Source organism: Phascolarctos cinereus, unplaced genomic scaffold, assembly GCF_003287225.1.
Source record: "Phascolarctos cinereus isolate Bilbo 61053 unplaced genomic scaffold, phaCin_HiC Scaffold_3;HRSCAF=262, whole genome shotgun sequence".
Taxonomy (NCBI): domain Eukaryota; kingdom Metazoa; phylum Chordata; class Mammalia; order Diprotodontia; family Phascolarctidae; genus Phascolarctos; species Phascolarctos cinereus.
Window position 1 is genome coordinate 175,697,798 of NW_027555736.1, and position 16,235 is coordinate 175,714,032.

General features: G+C 36.8%; 1 protein-coding gene across 1 annotated transcript; it reads right to left on the reverse strand.

Moving 5' to 3' along the window:
* Positions 1–7,116: 7,116 nt before the first annotated feature.
* On the reverse strand, positions 7,117–8,055 carry LOC110215797 (olfactory receptor 4F6-like). Its single transcript, XM_020997900.1, has one exon. It carries the CDS (start codon positions 8,053–8,055, stop codon positions 7,117–7,119), a length of 939 nt encoding a protein of 312 aa, XP_020853559.1.
* Positions 8,056–16,235: the final 8,180 nt, after the last annotated feature.

Consider the following 16,235-nt stretch of genomic DNA (forward strand, 5'->3'; position numbering starts at 1 on the left):
TGACTCCAGGGAACACAGCTGGCAGTGACATTACCTGAAGGAAGAGGATAACAAGAGAATAAAAATATGTGACTAGAATACCAGTGCTCTGGATTGCTCAGTGTCTGTGTTTTAAGTCTAATTACACTTTAGCATTTCACACAAGGAAATATCCTCTTCAAAATCCCTATCTGTGTATTGAAACAAAGTGGGAGAACAAAAAGCAAAGGTTTAATAAAGGTACTAGAACTTATGCTTTCAATTGAGCTTAATTACCTTCTAAGTGTCCACCTGAGAAGGTTATATGGCTTTTCTGATGTCATGAGAGGACTTGAGTGCCAATGAGATAAATGACTCTAGTATTTGCACTATTGGAAGTAGTAAGTTTCTAAGATAGAATTTGACCCTGGACCTACTTACCTCCATCTCCTTTGCTCTGTCCAGTGCACCACAACAGGGACTATTTTATCAGATCTGAAACCATGCATTATTTCCTATGATTAGGGAGTTTAGAGGATGTGAGGAAGATAATGTAGAGAATATTACTTAGTTGCTGGATATTTCACTAGGTTGTAAGATCTCCTAGGCAAGGACATTGGCTTTGATCATCTTTGTATCCCCAGCATCTACCTCACTGCTTTGCCTGCAAAGATTGCTTAATAAATGCTTATTGCTTAATTGAATTTGAGTGAATTTGACTTAATGTTATGGATAGAATTTGTGGGTGAAAATTCAGGGAATGATTAAGAGATTTCCATACGTAGAAATACATGATAAAGACATTGTGCCTGCTCAAAATAAATCTATGACTCCTTCACATGACTTCAAATGTCTTTAATTGTGGCAACTTTTTGTCCTCTAAGAGTGGACTTGATTTTTCAAAATAGGAAAGTCTTTTAAAGCCAACACAGATGAAAAAGGAGTGTCAGATTGTAGAAAGAGTACTGGTTCTAATCACATAATCTAGGATCAAATCTTGCCTCTGATACTGAATACCTTCTTGACCTTAGACAAGCCAATCAACTTCACTTGATTTCCATTTTCTCATAATCGGCATTAGAGGATTAGACTAGATCACCTCTAAGGACCTTTTCGTAAAGAGCAAATAATAGATGAGTGGTTAACTCAAAGGGATTAGTTGGTTCTGTGGTTCTCCAGGGACTCCATGGATTTTCCGTGCATCATACCCATGGTTTCCTTTATCTGATTAACTTTAATGAAAAAGGTAAACCTATTTCTCCATTACTCTATCTCTTCAGTTCTGTATTCCATTTTCTCTCAATGGAAGTGGTCAGTCTCCTATAACAGATATACAGCCAATGTGACAGTGAACAAAATAGAGATAAGCAGTACTCCTATTAAGAATTGTCATTCTACAAAGAAAGGTCATCTAGACCAATTCCTCCCTATATTCTACCATATTTAAACCTTGCAGGACACATTTATCTTTTGTTTCCTTCTTCTAGCTGTAGGAAACCACTGCCTCACTTAGAATATCACATAAATGTTTGATGACCCCAATACTCTAAAAGTCCTTCTTCTTGTTGTTCAATCATGTTCAACATTTTGTGACCCCATTTGGAGTTTTCTTGGCAATGAGGCTGGAGTGGTTTTCCATTTCCTTCTCCAGCTCATTTTACAGAGGAGGAAATTGAGGTAAACAGGGTTAAATGACTTTCCCAGGTCACAGCTAGCAAGTTTCTGAGGCCAGATTTGAACTCAGGGAAATAGTCTTCCTGACTTCAGGCTCAGCGCTCTATCCACTGTGCTACCTAGCTGCCCAAAAAGGTCTTCCTTACATTCAAATGAAATTTGTCACACATTCAAATCCTTTTCCTCTTGTTTGTTGTTCAATGAGCATGAAGAACAAATGATCACCACCATTCTCATTACATTCTTCCATATTTGTAATTGAAGTCATTACCAAGACAATATCCCCTAATCATCTTCCTCTTTCAAGGAAATCCAGTTCCCTGCAGGTTTTCACCCTTTCTATCACCTTTGTCACTTTCCTCTTTAGCCCTGTCTACATCATTTCTAAATTGCTGTGACTGAAACTGGAAACAATCTCTAATAACAAAAACTTGAGTAGAAGGATTAATAATAATATGTTTACTGTTGTTTTTCTTTTCTCCATAGCATAGAGTCAATCAGTAGTACACTACTGACTATTAGCCTGAAAGATCCCCTGGTGATTTTTGCAATGGACCAATACCCAGCTAGACGTTCTCTATCCTGTTCCACTGGGGTTTGTACTCAGAAATAACACTTTGTACTGGTCCAAACTGAAAGTCCTCCCATTGCATCACATTAATTGTATACATCTGATCTTTAAGTAACTATAGAAATGAAGTACATAATAAAAGGTCCTTCCTTCTCACCTTCCTGTTGTTGATTGCCCTCCCTTACTGAAAATAAATGAAGGGAGGGCAGCTAAGTGGAGGAGTGGATAGACTACCGGCCCTGAATGCAGGAGTACCTGAGTTCAAATCCAGCCTCAGACACATAACACTTACTGGCTGTGAGACACTGGGCAAGTCGTTTAAACCCATTGCCTAGGGGAAAAAAAATGAAAAATAAAAAATGAATCATTGGTAGTAGCAACATGTAAAGAACTAAATTCCTGAATCTTGCATCCCAGGCTTCTGCTTGACCTAATCCATAGTTCTAATTCCAGACTTACTCCTACATTGTGGGTCTTGGCCTTGGGTTCCTGGCCCTGGGTTAAAAACAACAGTCATTTCATAGAACACTTTGTCTTCTCTATAGTATAGAATACCTCATATCTATTCTTCTGTGGAGTTCAGATGCTCTCCATCTTTCTTGTCTATAAGCCAGCGTCCCACTCATTTCTGAAAATTTTAATTCTATCACCATAAGTCTATCTGTCATTGAAATCTGAGGAAATTTATTGTTTCCATAACTAGCTTTACATTCATCTTCCCCACCTACCTGGGCTGAGGCAATTTCATACTCACAAGAAATACAAGGATCTCCAACAGTTCGTCCAGCACAAAGAATCACATAAAATGCTGTCACAGGAGAAAAGGCAGCTAATTAGCAGCCCTGGTGAGTGCAGAGACAAGGGTGGCTAGCCTGAGCTCATTTGACCAAGGGAATTGACTTCTTGAATCTTACTGGATTGGCCCAAACTGCCAAGAGAAGCAGATAATGAGTCACATGAGGGAAAGGTGGGGTGGGGTGAGATGAATGGAACATACCTAAGGAAATAATCATTTGTAATTCTGTGTGTCAACATTTAAATCATTCTTGGTGTCAACCAACATTTAAATCATTAAACCTTTTGTGGCTCCCCCACTCCAGTCTCTCAACTGAGAACCCTACCTCATGTTTTACAGAAAAACTTGAGGCCATTCACTCTGAATTCCCTCTTCTCACCTATTCCTCATCTCACTTCACTCAGATGTCCTTTTTCACGTCATCAAGTGGTCTTATTCCTTACCAAGGCTAACTCCTCTACCTATTCAAGTGATTCTATTCCATTTCATCTCCTACAACAGATTGTCCCCTCTCTCATACCCACTTTTTCACTTATTTTCAATCTCTTCCTCTCTCTTTATTGGCTCCTTTCCTACCACCTATAAGCATGTCTGTATCTCCTTTATCTTCAAAAACCCTCACTTGATTGTTCCATCCCTATTAACCATTGTCCTACATTTCTTCTGCCCTTTGTAGTTAAACTCATAATTGCTTTCTACCATTGGTGCCTCCATTTTCTCTCCTATCACTCTTTTCTTAACGCCTTACAATCTGGCTTCTGACCTTATCATTCCACAAAAACTGCTCTCTCCAAAGTTACCAATGAGTTCTTACTTGACAAATCCAATAGTATTTCTCAATATTCATTCTCCTTGACCTTTCTGTAGCCTTTGACCCTGTTCATCACTCTCTCCTCCTTAATACTCTCTTCTCTCTAGGTTTCTGGGACACCATTCTTTCCTGGTCTTCCTCCTGCCTATCTGACCCCTCCTCCTGTCTCTTTTGCTGGATCCTTCTCCAGATCACACCTTCTAACTGTAGGTGTCCCTGGATCTTCTTCCCTTCTCCCTCTATACTACTTCATCTGGGGATCTCATCAGCTCTCATGGATTTAATGACCATCATTTTGCTGGTGATTCGCAGATCTGCCTTTCCTGCCCCAATATCATGTCTCCAAACTGACTTTTAGAAATCTCAAATTGCATATCCAGTAGACACCTTAAACTCAATATATCCAGAATAGAGTTCATTTTCTTTTACACTAAACCTTCCACACTTCTGTCTTCTCTATTACTGCAGAGGGCAACACTACCCTCCCAGTCCATCAGGCTGACAACCTAGGAATCATCCTGGATTCCTCACAATCTCTCACCTCCCCCCATGGACAAGCTGTTGCCAAGGCTTGTCAATTTCACTTTTGCAACACATCTCCAATATGCCCCCTTCTCTCCTCTGACACTGCCACCACTCTAGTGCAGGCCCTCATCAATTCACACCTAATCCATTGCAATACCTTGCTGGTGGTCTGCCTGCCTCAAGTCTCTCCCCACTCAAATCCAATCTCCAAGCAGACACTAAAGTGATTATCCTAAAATAAAGGTCTGATCATGTCACCTCCCTACTCAAAAACTCCAGTGGCTTCCTATTGCTTCAGGAGCAAATATAAAATGTTTCATTTGGCATTCAGAGTCCTTCATAATCTAGATGCTATTATCCTGATTTTACAGACGAAGGAACTGAGACATTAAGTAAACTTGTTATAACATCCAATATCATACCTCCACTCTTCTGCCACCGACCCCAGAAGAGAAGATCAAGGTTACCTGCTCCTTGCAGACTCCAGAGTCAAAACCAAACCCAGGCCTGGCCACCAATCCATGCCTTCTACCATCAAGGAACCACCACTCACCATTCCTCAATTTCTTTACCTTCACCAAACTTCCAGGTAAAGGAATAGACTCAGACCAGGTTCATTCTTCAGCACCCCTTAGAGACTATGAACTTCTCTCCCAATCTGTCATCCACTATCATCTTGATGCCTTCTCCTATTTCTATCCCTACCCTTGTAATAATTAATCAATGACCATTTATGAGAAAACTATGTCCATCCCTGTGACTTCTTGGACCAAAAACTACACCCTGGCCATCATTGCATAATTGTGGAATTTTTGCCATTTACTCAATGCTGAGCCACCACATAGGCAGAAAGAAGCCCTGAAACACCCATGTGGTCAAGAGGAACCAAGACAGAAAACTCCAGATATGCCAGTTGGGAGAAAGCACCTCCCATTACGTTAACATTGGAAGTACATGCTCAAAAATATTTTGCTTATGGAGTGAGCAGTCAAGAAAGTTTGAAGATTACTGTTACAAAAGATAATCAATCTTATCAAATCCATAGCCTATGAAATAATGGCTTTAAATACACATTTTTTTAAAGGGTGTAGACTGCAACCAAAAAACTCTTTTAAATTAACCAGTACCATGGGAATTTGTCTTCTACCCTAGAACAAGTCATCTGGCCAATGACAGAAGAATAAAACAGCAAAGAATAAAGATAGGGCAGTGACTCACTTGACCTCACCTATGCATGTGGGCAAGTTATTACATAAGGAAAAATGGCAATGTCCACAATGGAACACCATTTACTTGTGGAATTTTAACCATTTACCATGGTGCTTATGATAAAAATACAACTTGACAATGTGCTTCCATTACAACAACCACACGATGTAGGTAGTACAAGTATTGGTATCCCTATTTTTGGATTAGCATAAAATGACTCAGTGCTTAAATGACTCGACATCATTACACAGCTAACAAGAGTTGTAACAGGGACTCACACTCTGGTCTCCCAATCCTCAGCTCAGTGTTCTTTTCCTTAACCCAGGCTACCCAAATACGTAGCTGTGGATAGAAAGTTCAGGTAGTGACGATATAATACAGTCCACTTCAGAATTAACTAGACCCAGGAATTCATTTTTCTGACCCAATCCACCAGAAAAACCCGATGTGCAAATTCCCTCTGCTGCTGCAGAACAATGGTTACACTACAACTTACTAGAAAGCTGCCTGGGCACTGAGATGTTTAGTGACCTTCATCAAATGAAATAATGTTTGTAAAGCATTTAACACAGTGACACTATGTAGGCATTTAATGAATGTTTGTTCCCTTCCCTCCTTGCTCAGGTTCACACAGTCATTATGGGACATAGGAGGTACTAAAATCCAGAGAATGGGATGAAAGAAAGCAAACAGGTAGTGCTCTAAGAAGATTAGAATATAATAATACTATATTATAATTATATAATGAACATATTATATAATATAATTAATCATATGCTCTACAATTTATAATTATGTATAATATATTCTATATTATAGAATTAATAATTATGTATAATTATAACATCATAATAATAGCTCTGATTTACATCATGCTTTAAAGTTTGGTCAGTCCTTCATATATATAGTTTCATTTCAGGTTCACATAAAATAGACACTATTATTAGTCTTACTGTGACAGGTAAGGAAGGTAAGGCTCAAGCAGGTTAAAGAACATGCTCAGGATTATACAGGGAGCATCTACCTGTGGAAGGATTTGAGTTTTGTGACTCTAGCTCTAGTATGGTATCCACTGGACTACAACAAGGATGGGATTTGCTTTGTTTTTTGGTTTGGTTTGGTTTTGTTTTTTAATTTGTCTCCATATCTCCAGGGCCTAGTACAATGCCCTGCACATAGTGTTTAATAAAGGCTTGTGGAATGAATGGAATTGCATGGCGAGACAGAATGAGGGCAGTATACAAAGACAGCTTAATATACAGTAAAGAAAATTGAATATTGTGGACAAAAATAAAGAGGAAAAAAAAATACCATCCATTTCCAGCACTTAAGACATTTATATCACTTCTTGTCAGCATGCTGAGAACAGACCCATTAGAACTTGTGGAATGATATCACATTTAATATGCCAAAGAAACAAATTCTAGAGCATAATGAACTTTTGCTTAGATTCAATATATATCAAAGTGTAGAGTATAAAAATGATTTTATCTCTTACAGTTCAATGAAAACTTTTATTTCCTGCATACTGTAGGAAATGATCAGGATCTGCAGTCTTTACCCACAGAGTACTCATGAGAACTTCCTGAAACTCGCAAGCTGTCTGCACATTCTTTTCATTCCCATCTTCATTTCATTGTTCCTGAATGTGTAAATGACTGGATTCAGAAAGGGAATAATAACTGCATCAAAAATGGCAAGGAATTTATCCAAATTTGATATGTGGAATGGCCATGCATAGAAAAAGATCAATGGACCAAAGAATAAAACCACCACAGTGATGTGAGCTGCCAGAGTAGAGAAAGCCTTAAAGGAAACACCTGAAGAATGTTTCTGTACGGTGACTAAGAGGAAGATATAAGAGATGATCAATACACAAAAGCAGGCCAGGGAGATGAACCCACTATTAGCAGTGACCATGAGTTGCAAGTTGTAGGTATCAGTACAGGCCAGTTTGATAAACTGAGGTAGGTCACAGAAAAAACTATCTAATACATTAGGACCACAAAAGGGCAAGTCTACAACAAAAGCCAATTGGACCCCTGAGTGAGTGACCCCAGTGATCCAGGCAAGAATCAAAAGCAAAATACACATTCTTGGGTTCATAATGGTCAGGTAGTGAAGGGGCTTACATATAGCAACATATCTGTCAAAAGACATAGCTATGAGCAACACCATCTCAACACCACCAAAAGCGTGACTAAAGAAGATCTGAGCAACGCAGCCACCAAATGAGATGACTTTGGGATTCCTGAAAAGATCACAAATCATTTTAGGGGCTGCAACAGAGCAAAATCCCAAGTCGATGAAGGACAGGTTGGCCAGCAGAAAGTACATGGGAGAGTGCAAGTGATGATCAAAGATCACAGTGAGCAAAATGAGCAGGTTTCCCAGAATACTTGCCACATAGACCAAAGAGGAGAACAGAAAAAGAAGAAGCTGGATCTCCCTTGAATCAGAGAGTCCAAGGAACACAAACTCAGCTACCATAGAACGATTCCCTGCATCCATTGACTCCAGGAACACAGCTGGCAGTGACATTACCTGAAGGAAGAAGATGAAACGGGAAGAATAGTAGGTAACATTCATATAGGCCCTTAAAGTTTGCAAAGCATTTTTCTTATGTTGACTCATTTGATCCTCACAACAATGCTGCACAGAAAATGCTGCCATTCATCTCATTTGGCAGAGGAGGAAATTAATTGGTAGAGATCATGTGACTTTAATACTTTATGTATTGATGTGTCAAATGGTCATGTATAGAAAAAGATCAGTGGACCAAAGAACAAAACCACCACCATGACGTGAGATGCTAGTAAGCTCTGATATAGAATTTAAACTCAATTCTTTTTGACTTCTAATCCAAAATCTGTCCTATCCACTATACTACCTAGTTGCTTCAAAATCTGTAGAAATAATGTTGGTGCCATATATTAAGCAGTTTCCAAGTTGTAAGTCAAATGTCACCTTATTTCATACAACCAAATAATGTATTCACAACCCCTGAATCTATGGTAGTGTAAGTTATAACTATCAAGTAAGGATACTGTGATTAGTAAATAAAACAGAACTCAAACTCACAATTAAGTGACTTTCTTCCAATTATTCACCTTATAATATTATAAAGTTATTCTTATGTAGATGGGAGGGGAGGGACATAGATTGGGTGATACTAACAAATTTGCCTTTTTGAAAGAGCCACACTTGTTACTTCATTGTATGTAGCAAATATCTGAGACAAGATTTAAACTGAGGTCTTTTTGACACCAGCTCCTATGTGCTACCCACTATGTACTACACCACAGTGGGAATTTTTATTAGTTCTTAATCCATTTATTACATAGTATTCATACATAAATTAAAGGATTGAGGACACAACATGGAGAAAAAACTGTTTAGTTGTACAATTTTCTATTATTCTATAAGATCTTCAGGGGCAAAGTCATTTGTCATTTTTGTGTCCCCAGCATCTGATGCAGTGACTTGGACATAAAGATTACTTGAATTCAAATCCCGGTTCTGGTACTGACTATCTATGTGACCTCAGGCAAGTCATTTAATCTTGCAAGGACTTATTTTCCTCATGTATAAAGTGAAGGGAGTTGGACTAGTTTATGTCTAAGATCTCTTCCAACTCTAAAGCTAGTGTGACATGTATAAGAAAATAAATGCCTGTTAAATTCATTTAATTAAATTTTTACTTCATTTCATAAAAACTGGGTGAAAATTCTAGTGAATGTTATGAGCAATGTTATATATAGAAATAGTTGGTAAAGATATTACAATTACTCAAATAAATCTGTAATCCTTTTGGAACTGTGTTAACAACATAAGGCATACTTTTTAATATCATCAGTGGTAGCAAATCATTATTCTTTGAGAAGTCATTGGAACCATATCAGATGGGTGAAGGGAATGATTGAGCTGCCTAAAACGAAGCAAAGTAAAGAGACAGAAATTCTTTCATAGTTCATAACCCAGTAAGGTAGGCAGTTCATGAAAGTAGTATTGACATAGTCATAGGACATAGGTTTCAGTCCCTTTACCTAAATCTTCGATCCTTTACTTTGGGAAGAAATTTGTCACTTTACCCTACATTTACCTGGCACTTGGTCAGAAACTTCTGAACAGAAATGTATCATTCTCCATTTTGACATTTGTCTTTTCCCATTTTTTCCAAACATAAACAGGAGACCACTATATAACCACTACATGTAGAATAATCACTGGGACCATCTCTAAGACACACTTGGCTCTAACTACCAAAAGAAGGAGGATGTTATATGCAAGAACACTGCTCTGGGACTCAGGACACTCAGGATGTTCTCCCCACTCAGGTACTATTCAGCTACGGGATCTCATGGAATTTAGAAAATCTAGATGATCTCTTTCAGTCACAACAGTATATGAGTGTGGTTGTCTCAAATCCAAAAGAAAGGATACAGGAATTTTAACAAAACATAATAAATATTGGGGGGTTTTAAGAGAAAGAGAGAGAACCAAATGGAACAATACCTAATTTTAAAAACTCCACCCTTTGAATATGGCATTTGTTTCTACTCAAGGGACTTCATAGATTTTCCATCTTTTATGTTCATTATTTTTTACCTAGTTAAATGGCCATGGTAAAAATGGCACACCTGTTTCTCCAGGACTCACTCTCTGAGGTCTCAAATTCTTCTTTTTCTTGATCTACAAGGAAATGGTCAGCATCCTGTAACAGATTCACAACCAATATGATGATTAATAAAATAGAAGACCTATGTTCTGAACTCAGAATTATCATTTAGAAAGACTCCCAAAAGATCATCTCGTCCAGTCCCTGTCTTCTACTATTTGTAAACCACACAGAACTCATTGTCTTTTGTCTTCCTCAGGCTACAAGGACTGACAATTCATTACCTCACTTGGTATGTAGAACCTGTGCTTCTTCACTCCAATACTTAAGAAGTTCTTCCTTGTGTTCAAATTAAATCTCTTCTGCTTTAAGCCCATTTCCTATTATTTTTTGTTCTGCAATCATGAAAAACAACTGATCAGCATTCCTCTCATTATAATCATCCATATACTTAAAGTAATACACAAGCTATCACCCCATAATCTTCCCTTCTCAATATTCTGCAACTCCATTTCCTCCCAGTCCTCCCTCAGACAATTTACTTTCCACTCTTTCAATCAAGTTTCTCAGTCTGCTTTTGAATCCTCTCCACAGAAGAAAACAGAAGAAATTTTAGGAGGAGGAAATAACAAACAAGCAGGATAGCATTGGTACTAACATGTTACATTTAATGTATATGTTTAAAAAAAAGAGAAATTATACACAATTCACACATTTATATGCTGTCATCTTTTTTTCTATTCTTTTTATTTGGAAATATTCATACTTACTGACATTTATCAGATTTACCTCTCCGAATTGTGATGATACAATTTGCAAATAAAATTTAAACAAGGGTCTGCAAAACATGCCAGCAGAAGTATTTATTCCCTTTTATAAATATATACCAATACCATGACTTTTTTGTTTGCATTTCTTCATGTTACTGTTGTTATCAAAACTACATTGTTCACTGTCAGTTTGAGAGATTCATGAGTATTTCTGCTTTAGAGTTTTTCCCTGACAGACCTTCTCCATCCTATGCTGTTATTAGGTTTTCTAAGAATAATAACACTTTGTCCTACTCCCTTTCACTTTAGGGGAACAGATTAACTCCTTACATCTGATTTTTAGATAATTTTAGAAGTAAAGCATGTGCCTTCTCACTATCTTCTTACAATAAGGAAATGATGATAATAATAAGGAAATGAAGCTTAAAATGACTTGAACAATGACACTTCGAAAACATTGATGTGCTTTTCTGACTTCTTGCTAGAGAGTGATGGACCAGTGGAATAGAAATGAGGAATATATTTACAGAATTCGCCAAGAGGTAAGGATTCCCTTGGCTTTATTAAACTCATGTGCTTCAAGGGAAGGCTTTTATTTAGAGGGAGGAATAAAAGGGAGGATGGTGAAAATGGCACCAAAAACAGGAGAAGAAAAGAAAGAAAGACTATGAAGCGTCTTAGAAATACAAAGAGTTCAGTAGAAGTTCTAAAGGTGATACAGACAATGACGGCAGTCTTGATACTGCCACGTTAAATGTAACATATTACTAAGTCATTTATAACAGAAAATCACATTTTCATGTATTATTTTTCCCTTTTGTATGTCGAATTGTTCATGTTTATTGATGCTTGTCAAAATCATAATAAAGAAATAATTTTAACACGTCTTTGGTAAAGGCAGCAAGTAAAGAACTATGAGTAAATAACTAAATTCTTGAATTTTATATCCCACTCATGTGCTTGACCTAATTCATGCTGATAACTTCACACTTACTCCTACTTGCTGGGTGGGTGTTTTAGGTTCCTGGCCCTGGGTAAAAATCAAGGGTCATTTCACAGAATATTTAGCCTTCTCTACACTCTAGAATATTTCATATTTATTCTTCTGTGGTGCTCAGATCCTTCCTCCATATCATCTTTACCACATAAAAACCAGTATCCCACTCATTTGTGCAAATGTTAATTCCAGCATAGTCCTTCTGTCACTGAAATCTGAAGAACTCCATTCTTTCTGGGGTCACCTTTATATCCATTTTTCCAACCTACCTATGCTGAGGCAGCAGCATATTCAAGGAGTCCAACGATCTCTAACAGCTCATCCAACACAGAAAACCATATAAAATGCTCCCATAGGAGGTAAAGCAGCTGATTAGCCATCCTGGTTAGTGCAGAGACAGGGGTGGCTAACTTGAGCTTGCTTGACCAAGGGAATTGTCTCCTTGAGTCACAGTGTTTTGACCAGAACAGCCAAGGGAAGAAGCAGGTAATGGGTCACCTGAGGGAAAGACGGTGTGACTGGAAACTACCTAAAGAAATAATATTTTGCAATTTTGTGTACCAATTTTTAAATCTTTCCTTGTGGCTGTGGCTCAGGAAGAATCCCTGATGATTTAAAAAAAAAAAAACAGGTCTAGTTTTAAAAGAGAAGAATGAAATCTATCTTATGCCCAGAAATTTTCATCTGTTTTCCCCAAAGTTATACTTGAAGAAATCTATTTGCACATCTGAATGCACATAACAACTAAATGAAAATAAATGGCTAATTGCCAAGCAGTTTGTGGCTTCCTGGATCTGGAGTCAAGAAGCCATGAGTAAAAATCCCATCTCTGGCATTTACTATTTGTATGAGCATGGGCATTTAATCTCTCTGTGTCTCAATTTTTTCACCTGTAAAATGGGAAGAAGAATAAATATCTGTATCTTGGCAGATTGTTGGGAGGCTCAAATCAAATGATGCATGCAAAATGCTTTGCAACCTTTAAAGCATTACATAAAAAGCAATTATTAGTAGCACTACTTTATTTTTTATTTTTATTTATTTTTAATTTATTGAATAAAACAAGCATTTCCATAACACTATACTAAAAAAAAAAGATGATTGCACATGAAACTGTACATCTAGAACGTACAACTTGTTATTCCTTTTAAATATATAATAATGTTATCATGTAAATTTCTTTTTTATTCCTTTTTTTCCTTCCCTCCCTCCCACCCTAGATGTGGCTACCATGAGACACAAGTAGGTATGAATACATATATATAATATATAAAATTCTATTTATCAGTTCTTTCTCTGGATGTAAATACTTTAGTCACTTAACGCATATACAGTGAAGGGAAGTGAATAACCTTGTGTTTGGCAGCATGAAGAAATGAGTCCCAGTATATTGTGGGGAAGTCAGGGAAGAGCTCTGCAGAAATAAGTCCATTGCTTTTTAAAAAATAACAATAAACCAATTTTGGTTTGTTTAGATTACTATAATAATATTGTACTATAAAGGGGTCTTTGATAAAGCATATATAAGGGAGCCTACAATTTCTTATTTTGATTTTTATTCATTGGTATTTTCTCTTAAATACTTTAGGTCAAAGACAGTGTCTAATATTCCCTTATTATCTTCTGATATCTCTCAGGGCACTTTTGTACATAGTAGACACTAAATCATTACCAAGAGGGAACCCTGATAAAATCACTTTATTTCACTATTTTTGCCACTTAAAACTATATTAACAGAATCAACCCAGTTATGCTGGGCCAGATGGGCCAGAAATGTGTTTTGGTTAATGACCATTGCAATATTTATGGGATGAAAAGTGGGTGTAAAATAAACTTTTAAAAGAAATTGAAAAGATCCTAGAAGAATGAAATTAAGACAAGTTAGAGTGTAAGGATAATATCATATCAGAGTTATCAAAAACCAAATGAGTCAGATGCATCACTGTCATTTAGCTGTGGTGTCTAAAGTACCTTGAGTTCTCTTTTTTTTATTAAATGTTTTCATTAACAGAAGCCTATTTATCTCGCTATCTCCCATTGAAAAACAAAACAAAACAAAATCCTTTTAACAAATATCCATAGTCAAGCAAAATAAATTCCTTCATTGACTGTGAGGGAAAAAAATGTGTCTCATTCTTCACCATAAGTCCATCACCTCTCTGTCAGGAAATGAATAGCATGCTTCACCATCAGTCCTTGAGACTCATGGATGCTCATTGCACTGTTCAGGGTTCATGTGGCTTTCAAATTATTTTTACAGTGTTATTGTTTTGGTATAATTTATTCTCCTGGTTCTGCTGTTTTATTCTTTATTTCCCCATTATTGCTATTTATTAATATTAAATATTAAGTTAAATTCAATGAAATGTTAAATAATATTAACATTTTTATTAATTCTTTATTAACTTATATAAGTCTTCAAAATTATTATTTTTTATAATATTGATGTTAAAGTATAAATTGTTCTGATTCTGCTCACTTCACTCTGCATCAGTTCATAGAAGTCTTCTGTGTTTCATTGAAATCATCTTTTTTCCTCATTTCATATAGCAAAATAGTTTTCCATTACATTCATATATCACAATTTCTTTAGCCATTCCATAATACCACCTTAGTTTCCAGTTCTTTGCCACCACAGAAAGAGCTGCTATGAACATTTTATGATATATGTATAGAGAGAGATATATGTATATCTATGTGTGTGTGTATATATATGTGTGTGTGTGTGTGTGTATGTATATAACCTTTTCCTCTTTCTTTGATCTTTTGGGGGTCTGGGTCTAACAGAAGTATTGTAGGAACAAATGGCATTCACTGGTTAGCAACTTTTCCTGAATAATTCTACATTGCTTTCTAGAGTGGTTGTACCCATTCATAACTGCAAGAGTGCCTCAACGTGCCTGTTTTCCAGAGGTATTATGAGACTCAAATGAGATAAAGGATGTAAATTATTATTATTATTGTTATTATTATTATTATTAGCTTACAAAAAGCAAGCCTCCAATCTGATAACGACTATATTTCCTGAGTCCTCTGCTGCACTCCTAATGAGCTCTGGTAAATGTTTAATAACCAGATTGGAAGGGTAGAGAGAGAGATAATGTATGCAATTTTTTAGTTTAATTTGCACTAATACTTTCTTAAGTCTAGACAGTCAACAAAACAATAAATCAAGCCCTAACTTGTAGCAACTGCAAATTTCTGAAGTGTAAATATTCACACTTTGAACTAGCTCTAGAACATCCCTGCTGTTTTCCCCCCTGCTCCTCCAACATTTGTCAATTTTCTTTTTTTGCTGTCGTTGACACTCTAGTGGGTGTGATTTGCTTTAATTTGCATTTCTCTAATTAGCAATGATGTGGAACTTTTTTCTTATGGCTATAGATAGCCTGGGCTTCTTCCCTTAAGAACTTCCTCTTCATATCCTTAGGCCATTTTTCATTTGGGAAATGGCTTTTATTCTTATAAATTTAAATCAGTTCCTTATATATCTTGGAAATGAGATGTTGCAAGTTCCTAGTTAATTATTTCCCTTTTAATCTTAGCTTTATTGGCTTTTGTGTAAAAGTGTTTTAATTTTATGTAACCAAAAGTGTCTTCTCTAGGGGCAGCTAGGTGGCATAGTGCATAGAGCACCAGCCCTGGAGTCAGGAGGACCTGAGTTCAAATCCGGCCTTACACACATAACACTCACTAGCTGTGTAACACTGGGCAAGTCACTTCACCCCAATTGCCTCACCAAAAAGCAATAAAATAAAAATAAAAATATATTTTCTCTATTCATAGATAATTTTTCCTTATTTCTCTAATTTATTATGATGTGACCTTTGATACCTAAGACCTATCCATTTAGAGCTATCTTGGCAACTAAGTTGAGAAGCTACAGGGATAAAATATATTCTTGCGTCAGAGAATAATTTAATTGCCTCTCCTGGTCTTATTAAAATTATCCATAAGAAAATCCCCTAACAACGTAAGCTCATGAGGCACACTTAAAGGTGGTAAAGAAAGCTTCATACGATATCTCTGCAAGTACATTTTAGCCAGAAGAGTTAAATGGTAGTCAGGTAAAGAGTAACTTCCCTATTACTGTATCACTATTCTTCTAATCACCCAGACTACCAACCTAGATAGATGTCATCCTTAATTCCTAACTCTCTCTCTCTCTTACCTCCCATATCCAATCTGTTGCCAGGTCCTATTGTTTCTACCATCATAACATTTCTATATATGGCCCTTCTCTTCTCTGACACTGCCACCATCCTTGGTGCATGCCCTCCTCACTTCACATCCAAACTATTGCAAT